The sequence below is a fragment of the Acinonyx jubatus genome, chromosome B2 (genome assembly GCF_027475565.1).
Source record: "Acinonyx jubatus isolate Ajub_Pintada_27869175 chromosome B2, VMU_Ajub_asm_v1.0, whole genome shotgun sequence".
Lineage (NCBI taxonomy): Eukaryota > Metazoa > Chordata > Mammalia > Carnivora > Felidae > Acinonyx > Acinonyx jubatus.
The window spans coordinates 145,475,377-145,491,287 of record NC_069385.1 but is presented as its reverse complement, the minus strand read 5'-3'; the positions used below and the strand labels follow the sequence as shown (position 1 = coordinate 145,491,287).

At 43.6% G+C, this 15,911-nt stretch overlaps 1 protein-coding gene across 3 annotated transcripts in view; it reads right to left on the bottom strand.

Annotated features, from left to right (window-relative positions):
- SCGN (secretagogin, EF-hand calcium binding protein) overlaps positions 1–5,922 on the bottom strand; it is a 36,023-nt gene extending 30,101 nt beyond the window's left edge. Inside the window, exons 1-2 of one of the 3 annotated variants that reach the window (XM_053223236.1) lie at positions 5,637–5,922; positions 4,522–4,592 (exon numbers count right to left, since the gene is read on the bottom strand). In XM_053223236.1, the coding sequence (XP_053079211.1) occupies positions 4,522–4,592; positions 5,637–5,718 (153 nt within the window). In that variant the 5' untranslated portion in view covers positions 5,719–5,922. The remainder of the gene's footprint in view (positions 1–4,521; positions 4,593–5,636) is intronic. The other 2 variants (XM_053223235.1, XM_015087849.3) reach the window with 2 other exon arrangements.
- Positions 5,923–15,911: the final 9,989 nt, after the last annotated feature.

Sequence of the window (15,911 nt, the reverse complement as noted above, 5' to 3'; positions counted from 1 at the left end):
CCTAAAACATGAATGAAGGGACGCTGAGAGACTAGAGTGTTAAAGTATGGTTTTGAACATCATTGTATGTTTTGTTGTGACAAAAGACTGTATAGTAATGAACATACTTTCTTTCCCAAGAACTTTCTTCCCAAGAACTCGGAGATTTTGTTCTATTTTTTTTTCTTTTCTTTTTTCTTTCTTTCTTTTTTTTTTTTTTTTTGAGTAAGAGAGAGACCACACATGAATAGTAGGGGAGGGGCAGAGAGAGAGGGAGAGAGAGAATCCCAAGCAGACTCCATGCCGTCAGTGCAGAGCTTGAGACAGGGCTTGATCTCGCAAACCATGAGATCATGACCCGAGCTCAGATCAAGAGTCAGAAGCCCAACTGACTGAGCCACCCAGGTGCCCCAATTTTGTTCTGTTTCTTTTTTTTAAAGGTATTTTTTTAAGTTTATTTATTTATTTTGAGAAAGAGGGTGTGTGAGTGGGGGAGGGGCAGAGAGAGAGAATCCCAAGCAGGCTCTGTGCTGTCAGCGCAGAGCCCAATGTGGGGCTTGATCTCATGAACCATGAGATCATTACCCAAGCCAAAATCAATCATCAGACATTTAACCAGCGGAACTACCCACGCACCCCTATTCTATTTCTAAGTGAAAAGCCTGGCCCTTCTAGGCTGCCAGTTCTACATAGCTCATTCCCTTCCTCTTCTCCTTGGATTTGTTGAGGAAAAGGTCATTAGAAGGGAGGAAAAGTAATAAAATGTTGAATACCAAAGATGCCACATCTCCCTTTCACGTACAACTTTTTCTACACACTAACTTGTTCCTCAGCGGTGGACTGCAGGATTGGTACAAAGAAATATGACATATATAATCAACAATGGAGAACGAATTCTGATGCGGGAGTTGAGAAGCAGAAACACTCCCCAGCAGTGCCCGATTCCAAGACTGCAGACTCCATCAGCCATGCTAAATTCATTCTCCTCAGTCCTGTCCCTAATACTCTCCCTGCCAGTCAACCCCCTCGTCAGTGGGTCCCCTACATATAGAGGGATCGGCATCTCTAGTCTTGGCACCTTGGATCGTGTGCGTGTGAGTTTGTGTGTGTGGGTCGTGTACGTGCAATCGCACAGAAAAGAAACTGATGATCACTCAACAAGGTGGGTCTTCACTCTGGGTTTCAGGTGACTTTCTAGATTAAGAGATCTGTAGGATGGCAGTGATCTCTGTAGCTCTCAAATACAGTATCTGTGGAATGAATAAATGATTCTTTATGATGGACTGGGCCTTTCCGAAGGAAGTTAACTAACATGGGCCATGTTGGTGGAAAATTAAATTTCAAAATACACAAATGTGAAGCCAAAGAAGCTGTAGCCAGATTCTCTGTGCTGCCCTTAGTTTGAAGCCACAGAACCTTGACTTCTGTCCTTCCAGACCTCCCACCCCAGAGCCCATGCCTAGTCGTTGGACCCAACACACCAGGACCTAGGGACTGCTTCCATTCCCCATCAGCACCCCTCCCTCCTTCCGTGAGACTCTGGGCCCCCGCAGGGTACTCGTCATCCCTGAAGCATTGAGGGAGATCCGGGATGTGCCACAGTCTGGATGGGAAGGATGTGCACACGGTCCCAGACAATGATGTTCTGCAGGGCACTGGCTGTATCCAGACCTAGTTCAGAGGCCGGTTCTACGCATGTGAAGAGAAAAGGCAGAGAGCTGAGGGCAGGGGTGAGTAACAGAAACAGCAGCAAAAATGGCTGATGGTCCCATTAAGTCTGTCCCCTCAGAGGCTCTGGGAACCAGGTAATTACACACAGGCTGCCCGCTCTCCAAGGTTGACCACCAGGCACCTTACTGTCAGAAACCTTAAGATTCCTCTTTCCGCGATCTCTGTGCCCTGCTAATGAGGGAAGAAAATAGAGCTATTCAGGCCTTCGAAGAACCGCTTGCACCCCTAAACCCCAGGCCAAGGGGCTGCCCAATGGTGGAGTCTTCCCTGTGGCTGGTTCCATAGGCACTGGGGCATCACTGATGAAAAGTAAGTGTCACAAATGGTGATTGTTGCTCAGTTTAAAGGGCTTCCACTCGGGAAGTCCTGCCCTCTTCTTAAGGACCTGTGTAGGGGCTGCTCATTTCTCAGCAGGGAAAAAAAAACCCCAGAATTAGGAATAGTTTCCTTAATCACGGTTGTCCAGGTAGCGTGGAGGGTGCAGCGCAGGTCTCTATAACCCCACACTTGAAACAGGATAATGGCCGGCGACGACATCTTTGGATAACAGCTGGCACCAAAGGCCCCTCCCCAGCCAAGTGCTGAGAAGAGGTGGCTGGGGCCACTGCCAGAGACTGATGCTACTAGAACCCTCCTTCTGATGGGCAGTTGCTGTTCCTGGAGGGACAGAGGCTAGAAGAGATACAAACCGACTTCAGCTGATTTAAAAATACGAGATCTTAGGCAGACCCCGAATGTACCGAAATGCCTAGGGGGCGGAACTTGGGGTCTACGTTTTAACAAATACAGAGAATTCTGAAGCGTGCCCCGTTTTGCCTCCACTACCCTAAGGATTCTGCAGCCTTCCAACCCCTTTGCCTCCGGCCTCAGGAAGGCCTACGCTGAGCACAGGGGCACAGGACGCTGGTGACTCATTTGTCTCCTTTCCTGGGGGGACTGGCCTGCCCCGGTGTGAGAGGGTGAGTCCACAGGCTGGCTCTGAGGGAGGGTGAGGAAAGAACCGCCCCTCTGCTGTGTCACTAGAAGCAACAGTGCCTCCGACATTAGCCAAAGCCCCAGAAGGAGATGGCTCATGGAATGGCTTGTGGTGCCCTTGGCTTAGGGCAGACCTTGTGCTTTAGTAGCCCCACCCCCACCTCATGACTGAAAAGAGGACACTTCCAGTTTCAGCCCTGACAGCAACTCTTCCCCCCCTTTCCTATCAACCACTAAAGCAAGGAGCTTCTGAAAAGGTGGGAAGTTCCAAGTCTCTGGAAATTTGGGGTTTTTGACCATCCAGTTTATCCTAAGATGTTGAATGGCTCTGCCTTCATCTATTTGTTTTCCTCTAATACTCCTGTCATGCCTGACACAACAGCGCCTGACTCATAGGCTCTGGAATGCCATGAGCCTTCGCATTTACAGCAGCAAGTAGGAGCAAGGCAGAGACAGAGAGAGAGACTGAGAGAGGGAGACAGAGTGAGGTAAAGGAAGGAAGGAGAAGAAAAGAGAAGAGAAACTGATAGAAGACAAGAAATGAGAGGCAAAAAAGATGAGACCGATAAGAAAGGGAAAGGAAAAGAAAGGGAGAGGAGGGACAAGAGAGCTTTGAGAAGCAGACTGAAGGTAGAAGGGAAACAAGGAGGCAGGAGAGACAGTGAGACATGGAGAGACATGTAGGACATAGAGAAGAGAGACAGAGAGGTCAGAGAGAAAGTCAAGAGATGATGGAAGACGGGGCCAGGTATCAGAATAAGAAACAGAAATGGGCAGAAAAATGAGACAGATGCACACACAAAAAAAAGAATAGGAGAGGCAGAGACAAGTCCATATATTCAAAGAGACAGAGACAAGGTCTGTGTGGCTGTTGGAGGCAGATGGCAGCCTCTTTTGTTCTGAGCTGCTGCCCACCCCCCCCCCCCCAACCCCTACGCACCCTCCTCCCCAAGCCCTTCTTGATGTACAAGGAGTCTGTTCCCCTCATTGGGCTCCTCCATGAAAGCGCAAGGCACTTTATTCTTCCTTGTAAACAGTTATATCTGAGCATAAGTGAGCTTCACAATTCATTTTAAATGCTCCTGTCTCCAGAGCTATTCCTCTTACCGGGCATCTCCTGATGGAGTTTTACTGGGCTCTCCCCCGCCTAGGCTGGTGTGGCTCGGTGTGAGTTTTTCCTCTGCTTTAGTAGAGGGATCTTTAAAAGTTAATCTCCATCTCTCAAGGCCAGATTTACCATCAGGGTAAATGATGGACTCGATTGGTTTACATTTATTATACCTGGGCTCTGGGCATATTGATTATTTTCTGGTTTGTTATTCCCTAAGAAATCTATACCTATATGAAAAGATTTTTCTATAAGAAAAATCATTTCTGTTAAAATGAACAAGGGAAAGTGATTTTAAGTGGTTGTTTGCGGTTTGCTATCAAAGGAGTATCAAATGCACTAAACACACAGAACCTCAAAGCTCTTAACCTCTCTTCCACCTTTTTGAACAAAGTGAGCTGCCTTATCTCCAAGTTGAAATCCATTAGCAGAGACATAACCAAGGAAACGTTCAAAACAGAGGTGTTTGAATTTATAGTTAAGGTCTCTGAGTGGATGACAGATGTCACAGTGAAAGTCAGTGACCAGCACACCCAATGTTCCAGTTGCACCTTTTATAAAACCTGCCTCAATTCCTCCGTGTTGCTAGGAGATGGAGAAAATCACACGCAGGCAAAGAAGAAAAGAGGTCAGATGGGATTAATGGGCGCAAATTGACATGAGACTTGGATGCTCCTTGCATGTTGCTAAAGGCACATAAATTAATGCTTAGTGGCACAAGTACTTACATCAGTACCCAGTGTCGTCAAGACATGGTGAAAGAAAGCATCAAGCTCCTTCTCTTCTATGTATCCTTTCTCTAAATGCAACAAGAGATGCACAAATGGTAGTCACTGCCACAAAATACCACGTGACATTTAGGATTTATCTAAATTGTCTTTAATCTCACACTCTGTAAAATCCCCATGGATACGTTCTTTACTGTTCCAACAACTAAGTGCCAATATCTGACGTCTAGAAGTCATGGATTTGAAAAGTAAACACACATTCAGGAGCTAATGCTCTGTGCTGGGTTTGTAGGAATATTTCGAAAAGGAGAGCGATTAAATACATACATTTGAATCCACAGATAAACATGAATTTTAGAAGAAAAGTCCAACCCAAGGATTTGGAAGCTTGGAAAAATTTAACAGATGTAAGTATCAAATCTTAGTTTGCAGAGTCAAAACACATGTTAGGCATTTTCTTTAGGGTTGTTTGAATTATTAATAAAGATAAAGCACACATTAAAGAGTTCCATTTTCTTTTTAGGTAGTTCTTTTGCGGGGTGGGTGTGGGTAGTGTCTTTTTGGAAGTTGGCAAAATTCATCCTCCCTTTGAAGAGCACAATAAGGGAGGGTGGACTTCAGATAGCTGCATGTCAGTCTCAAGCCTCAAATACATGTAATGATCTTTGTCATTATACATGACATATCATTTTAGATATACACACACACAGACTGAGAAGGGGGGCAAACCTGAACTTCAGACACACACACACACACACACACACACACACAGATTGGGAAGGGGACCGAGTCCCTCCCTCCACCCTGAACTTCACACACACACACACACACACACACACACAGATTGGGAAGGGGCCGAGTCCCTCCCTCCACCCTGAACTTCACACACACACACACACACACACACACACACAGATTGGGAAGGGGCCGAGTCCAGAACTTACACAGACATCCAGATCTGTAATTCCAGTATACCTAACATCTGTGAGGCTTGAACAATGTTGGAAGACAACTTCCCTGCGAGGAAAAATGTACTGGAAGGGGAAACTCTGGGTCCTTTCAGAGGGGCTGGAGCCACTCTACACCTGCGTGTGCAGATGGCTTGCTCGACTCACCATCTCCGTCAAAGCGCTGCCAGACCTGCCAGAAGCCCGCGGCGTCCAAGCGCCCCTGAAGCTGTTCGCGGGCGCTGTCCATGGTGCTGACGCGAGGCTTGGGCACCTGCCGCCGAGGAACACCGGGTGATAGCCGCTCCTTCCTGACTCCCGCGCCTGAGCGGGCGCTCTCCGGTTTGCTTTGAATACCTGTCTTCCGGGCGGTTGCGAGGACGGCTGGCGACGAGGCCGGTGGCGCCTTCGTGTCGCTACAGTCCCTAAGCCCCGACTGTGGAGCCCGCCCCACTGCTGGCGCGCTGGTCCCCGCCCCGCCCCGCGCGTAGTTCCATGCACCCTAAGAGGGCCCTTGTCTGCCTCCGCTGGGGGACAGGAGAGAAGGGCGCTGTCCTGGGGCGTGCAGAGCTAACTGCCTTTGCCTTTAAGTTATTTGCCAAACTCAAAGAAAACAATCCCCATACATTTGACTTAGCATCCAAACTTGTGCTTCGAAGGGTTTTCCAGAGAGAGCTCCCGAAATTAAAGTGTTGGAAGAGGTGTCTGTGTTAAGACTCTTTGGACCCGGTAACTTAGGAACATAGTGTGTGGGGAGGGTGGGGATGAGGTGCAGAGGAGTGATGGTGTAGCGGTATGAAATTACCAGAAAGCAAGGAGACTGACAACAGCAAGGTTGATGCCAGAGTGTTTAGGGCACGCTCATTGTTGTGCTAGAACGCACTATAAAGACTTGCTACTAAATGGAGATTCTGCAAGGAACCATGGTTTAAAGCAGGATATGAGGATGTTGGGGAAGTCTAAACCATGCCATGCTTTGCCGGGAAAGAGAGTCAGGGAAGGCACGGTGGCCATCTGCAGAGGTTTTTAGCAGAAGACAGATGATTATGTTCAGCTCCTACATCTCTCAGTAAAACCAAATGACAAATCATTTGGAGGAACACAGAGCTCTAAGGATCAGAACTGTTCAAAACCTGACTGGTTGCTTTGTGACGTAGTGAACTGACGGGTGCTGATGGCTTCCGACCACGGGCTTTGAACCATTTGTTGAGGAAAGGAGCTCGGGTATTAAGAGAGTTAGACAAGAGTTATGACAACTCACCCTGATATTAGCACTCAAGTTCAGTTTTTAAAAGCACATATATGTAAGCCATCTAAACTACAGTAGGAAAAAGAACATGACGCTCCTGGATGGACAGTACTGAGTTAGGATTCCACCTCCATCACTTGTTGGCCTTGTGACCTGGGCTGTTACTTTTCATCTCTCTGAGACGCTGTTTGTTCCTATAAAATGAGGATTATAATATCTGCTTTGGGGTGTTGCTGTGAGGGTCAAAGTCGCTCATAGGAATATACAATACATTATAACTGCTATGGTCTTATTGGAGACTAAGAGGTGACTATCTTATTTTTTTTTTAATGGTTGGGGGAGACACCTGGGTGGCTCGGTTGGTTAAACGTCCGGCTCTTGGTTTTGGCTCAGGTCATGATCTCACGGTTCATGGGTTCAAGCCCCAAGTTGGCCTCTGTGCTGACAGTGCAAAGCCTGCTTGGGATTCTTTCTTTCTCTGCCACTCCCCTGTTCACACGCTCTCTCTCTCTCTCTCAAAATAAATAAACTTTAAAAAATAAAGAAATGGTTTGGAGAAAAAGGGAAATAAGAAACTGTCACAGCCAAGAGGAGCCTAAGAAGAGATCATAATTAACCACAATATTGTATCCTGGATATGGTCCTGGGACAGAAAAAAAGGGACATTAAGCAAAAACTAAGAAAATTTGAACAAACATGGATGTTAGTTAATAATAATGAAAAAAATAGTTTAGAAGCAAACACTCTGGGTTTAGGGTCCAGCTTGGCCTCTTACTAGCTGTGATATTGGGCAAGTTACCCAAAAGAAACCTCACTTTCTTTCCTTGTAAAATGAGGAAAGTCGAAGCATTTGCCTTGTTGTCTGAAAGGTAAAATGAAAAAATGAATACATATAAATATCTTACCACAGTAAACAATGCAGTTAGATACTAAAATGATAAAACTCCATATATACACATTTAGACGATGCTGAAATAAATGTCAAGATTTTTTAGTAATGTGGCTTAGGTTAAAAGAGGAAAAGCAATATCATCACTTCTGGGGAAAGTGTTGGGCACAAATATCAGAGAACGTAGCAGGAAGAGAGGGCAAGGGCTCAGTAGTTATCATCAGTGGCCCTGGGTAGTTATGGATACAGTGTCCAGACACCTGGGTGGCTCACTCAGTTAAGCGTCCGACTTCAGCTCAGGTCATGATCTCACAGTTCATGAGTTCAAGTCCTGCGTCAGGCTCTGTGCCGACAGCTCAGAGCCTGGAGCATGCTTCAGATTCTGTGTCTTCCTCTCGCTCTGCCTCTCCCCTTTTTGTGTGCTCTCTCTCAAAAATAAACATTAAAAAAATATTTTTAAATTATCAGTGTTTCACACAATTTAAATTAAAATCTCTGTGAAAGAGGCTACATTAATCCATAAGTTATTTTATTTCGGGTTATAACTTATTTTGGGTCAATTCTAGCTACTTTGTATTTGCTTTACTCTGAGTTTTCTGCTTGGACAGTGAGGGTCTCAGGTAAACCACCCTTGGTTTTTCCACCACAGATCTCTTCCTCCATCTCCAGGTGGGGGAACCTCTGAGGTGAGACAGTCTTATAGGTGATGTCTGCTGATCCAGTATTTTCTTTGTTTCTTTTTTTAAATATGAAATTTATTGTCAAATTGGTTTCCATACAACACCCAGTGCTTATCCCAACAGGTGCCCTCCTCAATACCCATCACACTCCCTCCCCTCCCTCCCACCCCCCATCAACCCTCAGTTTGTTCTCAGTTTTTAAGAGTCTCTTATGCTTTGGCTCTCTCCCACTCTAACCTCTTTTTTTTCCCTTCCCCTCCCCCATGGTCTTCTGTTAAGTTTCTCAGGATCCACATAAGAGTGAAAACATATGGTATATGTCTTTCTCTGTATGGCTTATTTCACTTAGCATCACACTCTCCAGTTCCATCCACGTTGCTACAAAAGGCCATATTTCATTCTTTCTCATTGCCAAGTAGTATTCCATTGTGTATATAAACCACAATTTCTTTATCCATTCATCAGTTGATGGACATTTAGGCTTTTTCCATAATTTGGCTATTATTGAAAGTGCTGCTATAAACATTGGGGTACAAGTGCCCCTATACATCAGCACTCTTGTATCCCTTGGATAAATTCCTAGCAGTGCTATTGTTGGGTCATAAGATAGATCTGTTTTTAATTTTTTGAGGAACCTCCACACTGTTTTCCAGAGTGGCTGTGCCAGTTCGCATTCCCACCAACAGTGCAAGAGGGTTCCCGTTTCTCCACATCCTCTCCAGCATCTATAGTCTCCTGATTTGTTCATTGTAGCCACTCTGGTGTGAGATGGTATCTGTGTGTGGTTTTGATTTGTATTTCCCTGATGAGGAGCGATGTTGAGCATCTTTTCATGTGCCTGTTGGCCATCTGGATGTCTTCTTTAGAGAAGTGTCTATTCATGCCCTCTGCCCATTTCTTCACTGGATTATTTGTTTTTCGGGTGTGGAGTTTGGTGAGTTCTTTATAGATTTTGGATACTAGCCCTTTGTCTGATATGTCATTTGCAAATATCTTTTCCCATTCCATCAGTTGCCTTTTAGTTTTGTTGATTGTTTCCTTTGCAGTGCAGAAGCTTTTTATCTTCATGAGGTTCCAATAGTTCATTTTTGATTTTAATTCCCTTGCCTTTGGAGATGTGTCAAGTGAGAAATTGCTGCGGCTGAGGTCAGAGAGGTTTTTTTTCTGCTTTCTCCTCTAGGGTTTTGATGGTTTCCTGTCTCACATTCAGGTCCTTCATCCATTTTGAGTTTATTTTTGTGAATGGTGTAAGAGAGTGGTCTAGTCTCATTCTTCTGCATGTTGCTGTCCAGTTCTCCCAGCACCATTTGTTAAAGAGAATGTCTTTTTTCCATTGGATATTCTTTCCTGCTTTGTCAAAGATTAGTTGGCCATACTTTTGTGGGTACAATTCTGGAGTCTCCGTTCTATTCCATTGGTCTATGTGTCTGTTTTTGTGCCAATACCATGCTGTCTTGATTACAGCTTTGTAATAGAGGCTAAAGTCTTCGATTGTGATGCCTCCCGCTTTGGTCTTCTTCTTCAAAATTACTTTGGCTAATCGGGGCCTTTTGTGGTTCCATATGAATTTTAGGATTGCTTGTTCTAGCTTCAAGAAGAATGCTGGTGCAGTTTTGATTGGGATTGCATTGAATGTGTAGATAGCTTTGGGTAGTATTGACATTTTAACAATATTTATTGTTCCAATCCATGAGCATAGAATTTTTTTCCATTTCTTTATATCTTCTTCAATTTCTTTCGTAAGCTTTCTATAGTTTTCAGCATACAGATCTTTTACATCTTTGGTTAGATTTATTCCCGGGTATTTTATGATTCTTGATGCAATTGTGAATGGGATCAGTTTCTTTGTCTTTCTGTTGCTTCATTGTTAGTGTATAAGAATGCAACTGATTTCTGTACATTAATTTTGCATCCTGCAACCTTGCTGAATTCATGTATCAGTTCTAGCAGACTTTTGGTGGAGTCTATCAGGTTTTCCATGTATAATATCACGTCATCTGCAAAGAGTGAAAACTTGACTTCATCTTTGCCAATTTTGATGCCTTTGGTTTCCTTCTGTTGTCTGATTGCTGATGCTAGAAGTTCCAACACTATGTTAAACAACAGCGGTGAGAGTGGACATTCCTATCGTGTTCCTGATCTCAGGGGGAAAGCTCTCAGTTTTTCCCCATTGAGGATGATATTAGCTGTGGGATTTTCATAAATGGCTTTTATGATGTTTAAGTATATTCCTTCTATCCTGACTTTCTCAAGGGTTTTTATTAAGAAAGGATGCTGAATTTTGTCAAGTGCTTTTTCTGCATCAATTAACAGGATCATATGGTTATCTTTTTTTTTTTTATTAATATGATGTATCACATTGATTGATTTTGCAAGTATTGAACCAGCCCTGCAGCCCAGGAATGAATCCCACTTGATCATGGTGAATAATTCTTTTTATATGCTGTTGAATTCGATTTGGTAGTATCTTGTTGAGAATTTTTGTATCCATATTCATCATATTGGCCTGTGGTTCTCTTTTTTTGCTGGGTCTCTGTCTGGTTTGGGAATCAAAGTAATGCTGCTTCATAGAATGAGTCTGGAAGTTTTCCTTCCCTTTCTATTTTTTGGAACAGCTTGAGAAGGATAGGTATGAACTCTGCTTTAAATGTCTGGTACAATTCCCTAGGGAAGCCATCTGGTCCTGGACTCTTATTTGTTGGGAGATTTTTGATAACTGATTCAATTTCTTAGCTGGTTATGGGTCTGTTCAAATTTTCTATTTCTTCCTGTTTGGGTTTTGGAAGCGTGTGGGTGCTTAGGAATTTGTCCATTTCTTCCAGGTTGTCCAGTTTGTTGGCATATAATTTTTCATAGTATTCCCTGATAATTGCTTGTATTTCTGAGGGATTGGTTGTAATGATTCCATTTTACATTTATGGTTTTATCTATTTGGGTCCTCTCCCTTTTCTTTTTGAGAAGCTTGGCTAGAGGTTTATCAATTTTATTTTTTCAAAAAACCAACTCTTGGTTTCATTGATCTGCTCTACAGGTTTTTTAGATTCTATATTGTTTATTTCTGCTCTGATCTTTATTTCTCTTCTTCTTCTGGGTTTGGGGTGTTTTTGCTGTTCTGCTTCTATTCCCTTTAGGTGTGCTGTTAGATTTTGAATTTGGGATTTTTCTTGTTTCTTGAGATAGGCCTGTATCGCAATGTATTTTCCTCTCAGGACTGCCTTTGCTGCATCGCAAAGCGTTTGGATTGTATTTTCATTTTCATTTGTTTCCAGATATTTTTAAATTTCTTCTCCAATTGCCTGGTTGACCCATTCATTCTTTAGTAGGGTGTGCTTTAACTTCCATGCTTTTGGAGGTTTTCCAGACTTTTTCCTGTGGTTGATTTAAAGCTTCATAGCATTGTGGTCTGAAAGTGTGTATGGTATGATCTCAATTCTTTTATACTTATAAAGGGCTGTTTTGTGACCCAGTATGTGATCTATCTTAGAGAATGTTCCATGTACACTTGAGAAGAAAGTATATTCTGTTGCTTTGGGATGCAGAGTTCTAAATATATCTGTCAAGTCCATCTGATCCAATGTATCATTCAGGACCCTTGTTTCTTTATTGATCTTGTGTCTAGATGATCTATCCATTGTTGTAAGTGGAGTATTAAAGTCCCCTGCAATTACCAAATTCTTATCAATAAGGTTGCTTATGTTTGTGATTAATTGTTTTATATATTTGGGGGCTCTCGTATTCGACGCATAGACATTTATAATTGTTAGCTCTTCCTGATGGATAGACCCTGTAATTATTATATAATGCCCTTCTTCATCCCTTGTTACAGCCTTTAATTTAAAGTCTAGTTTGTCTGATATAAGTATGGCTACTCCAGCTTTCTTTTGACTTCCAGTAGCATGATAGATAGTTCTCCATCCCCTCACTTTCAATCTGAAGGTGTCCTCAGGTCTAAAACGAGTCTCTTGTAGACAGCAAATAGATGGGTCTTGTTTTTTTTATCCATTCTGATACCCTGTGTCTTTTGGTTGGAGCATTTAGTCCATTTACATTCAGTGTTATTATTGAAAGATATGGGTTTAGAGTCATTGTGATGTCTGTAGGTTTCATGCTTGTAGTGATGTCTCTGGTACTTTGTGGTCCTTGCAACATTTCACTCACAGAGTCCCCTTTAGGATCTCTTGTAGGGCTGGTTTAGTAGTGATGAATTCCTTCAGTTTTTGTTTGTTTGGGAAAACCTTTATCTCTCCTATTCTGAATGACAGACTTGCTGGATAAAGGATTCTTGGCTACATGTTTTTTTTGTTCATCACATTGAAAATTTCTTGCCATGCCTTTCTAGCCTGCCAAGTTTTAGTAGATAGGTCTGCTACTACCCTTATGTGTCTACCTTTGTATGTTAGGGACTGTTTATCCATAGCTGCTTTCAGAATTCTCTCTTTATCCTTGTATTTTGCCAGTTTCACTATGATGTGTTGTGCAGATCAATGCAAGTTACATCTGAAGGGAATTTTCTGTGCCTCCTGGATTTCAGTGTTTGTTTCCTTCCCCAGATCAGGGAAGTTCTCAGCTATGATTTGTTCAAGTACACCTTCGGCCAGCCCCTTTCTCTCTCTCTTCTTCTGGAATTCCTACAAGGTTATTGTTCTGTTTGATTGCATCGCTTAGTTATCTAATTGTCCCCTCATGCTCCTGGATTTTTTTATCTTTCTTTTTCTCAGTTTCCTCTTTTTCCATAATTTTATCTTCTAATTCACCTATTCTTGCCTCTGCCTCTTCAGTCTGTGCTATGGCCACCTCCGTTTTATTTTGCATCTCATTTATAGCATTTTTTAGCTCCTCCTGACTGTTTCTCAGTCCCTTGATCTCTGTAGTAATAGATTCTCTGCTGTCCTCTATACTTTTTTCAAGCCCAGTGATTGATTTTATGACTATTATTCTAAATTCTTGTTCTGTTCTGTTACTTAAATAGTTTTTGATCAATTCTCTAGCTGTCGCTACTTCCTGGAGTTTCTTTTGAGGAGAATTCTTCCGTTTCGTCATTTTGGATAGTCCCTGGAGTGGCGTGGCACTTACCCTGTGCTGTCCGGAGTAACTTGTGTTGGTGGGCGGGGCCACAGTCAGACCCAATGTCTGTCTCCAGCCCACCGCTGGGGCCACACCGCTGTCAGACTGGTGTGTACCTCCTCTTCGCCTCTCCCAGGGGCAGGACTCACTGTGGAGTGGTGTGGCCTCTGTCTGGGCTACTTGCACACTGCCAGGCTTGTGGTGCTGCTTCGATGGGATCTGGCGTTTTAGCCGGGGTGGATCCGCAAGGTGCACAGGGGCGGGAGGGGCAGGCTCAGCTCGCTTTGCCATCGGTGGTCCCCCGTGGGAGGGGCCCTGCAGCACTGGGAGGGAGGCAGGCAGACCCATCGGAGGGATGGATTCACAGAAGCACAGCGTTGGGTGTTTGCCCGGTGCAAGCAAGTTCCCTGACGGGAACTGGTTCCCTTTGGGATTTTGGCTGGGGGATGGGTGAGGGAGATGGCGCTGGCGAGCACCTTTGTTCCCCACCGAGCTGAGCTCTGTCCTCTGGGGCTCAACAACTCTCCCTCCTGTTGTCCTCTTGCCCTCCCCGCTCTCCGAGCAGAGCTGTTGACTTTTAACATTCCAGATGTTAAGTCACACTGGCTGTCAGAACACACTCCGCCAGGCCCCTCCACTTTTGCAAGCCAGACTTGGGGATTCCACCTTGCCAGGCGGGCTGCCCCTCCACTGCCCTGGCTCCCTCCTGCCAGTCCATGTAGTGCACACGGCCTCTCCACCCTTCCTACCCTCTTCCGTGGGCCTCTTGTCTACACTCGGCTCCGGAGAGTCCGTTCTGCTAGTCTTCCGGCGGTTTTCTCTGATCCGGTATTCTCAAATACTTTCTCAATGGCTCTCTTCCTTGTCAAGAGTTGGGATGTTCCCCCCCCCCGCCCAAGGAAATCTCTGTTTGAGAGAATGCAAGTTATGTGAATATTATCTACCTAGCATTCATGACAGAAAATGAAAAGTTATCATTTGGAACTTACAATTCTCACCGAGTGCCACATGCCAGGCTCCTGGAAATTGTGTCTATAGAGTTCCATTTGGTTCTCCAGTTCTGAGAACAGCAGTCCTTGTAGCTGTATTTCTTTCCTCCTTCCTTTAGGTGTAAAAATCCTTAAAGATTAAAAAAAATTAACAATTGTAATAGTTTGCATTATTATGCTTACTGTAGAAAGTTTTAAAATAGAATTATAAATAGCAAAATGAAAACCACCCATGAGTCTCCCTCTTCCCCATTCCAGAGATAAACATCATTCACATCATTAGTGAATATCCTTCTAATTTTTCCTATGTGTAGAACATAGGACAGTAGAACAATGTGTTTTACATTACAGAATTGGGTCATCCTATATGCATGCTTTTGTAACTTGCCCTTATGTTCTGAGCACTGTGTGTGTGTGTGTGTGTGTGTGAGAGAGAGAGAGAGAGAGAGAGAGAGAGGGAGGGATAGATCAGGCTTCAAAATCAAGATTTCTGTGTATGCAGCAGAGCCCATCATAGAGACCTACCATAATTATTTAACAACAACCTTACATTAGACCTTATTACTTCTGGCATTTGCCTTATTTTCCCTTTTTCCACTATTTATCAGAAAACAAGATCAGTCACCAAGTTGGTGAGTTCACACAGATTACTCTTCCTGACTGATTTTGACACTGTATCCAAAATTTTAAAAAATGTCTTTTTAATGTTTATATTTGAGAGAGAGAGAGAACAAGCAGAGGAGGGGCAGAGAGAGAAGGAGACACAGAATCCAAAGCAGGCTCCAGGCTCTCAGCTGTCAGCACAGAGCCCAATGTGGGGCTGGAACCCATGAACCACAAGATCATGACGTGAGCTGAAGTTGGACGCTTAACCAACTGAACCACCCAGGCGCCCCTGCACTGATAATATTTTTAAAGCTCCCCTAGGAATTAAATTAGGACCACTGACTATCCCTTTGTCTATTATATATTTTGGTCATTTTATGATTTGGATATGGCTCCTCTGAAGGACAATATGAAAAAGGAAAAAACTTCTTAGAATTCATACTTATAAGTCGCTCTGGTAAGTTTTAACTGGTGGCTGAGACTAAGGTTTGCGTGCATTGTTCTTTTTTATCCCTGCTGATTTCACTTTTTCCTTGCAGTCATTTCCTGCTTTTCTCATTAGCATAGCTAATTGATGGTTAGTTGTACAAGAAACATCAGTGGTCTATAATTTGAAGCATTGCTAATGAACCCTGACACATGCATTCAACTCTGAGTTAGAATCTCTGCATCTTTTTATAAACTCAAAGTGAAATTTCTCGCTGGGAATATAAACAGGGCCTTCTTTAGCATTATCTTCTGATATTTATTGAACATTCAAACGTGGCGAACCCCTCACAGACTCTATAGTAAACCTTAGGATTTAAAGAGATTGCTTTGGTTTAGTGACAGCTCCAAAGGGCAAAGGAAAGAAACAGTCATGAGGGCGATTTTAAGGGTGACAGAGTGTTAAAGACCTGGATTGTGGCAGTGCCTTACCACCACATACATGTAATAAATGTCATCAAAGTCTACACTTGAGGTAGG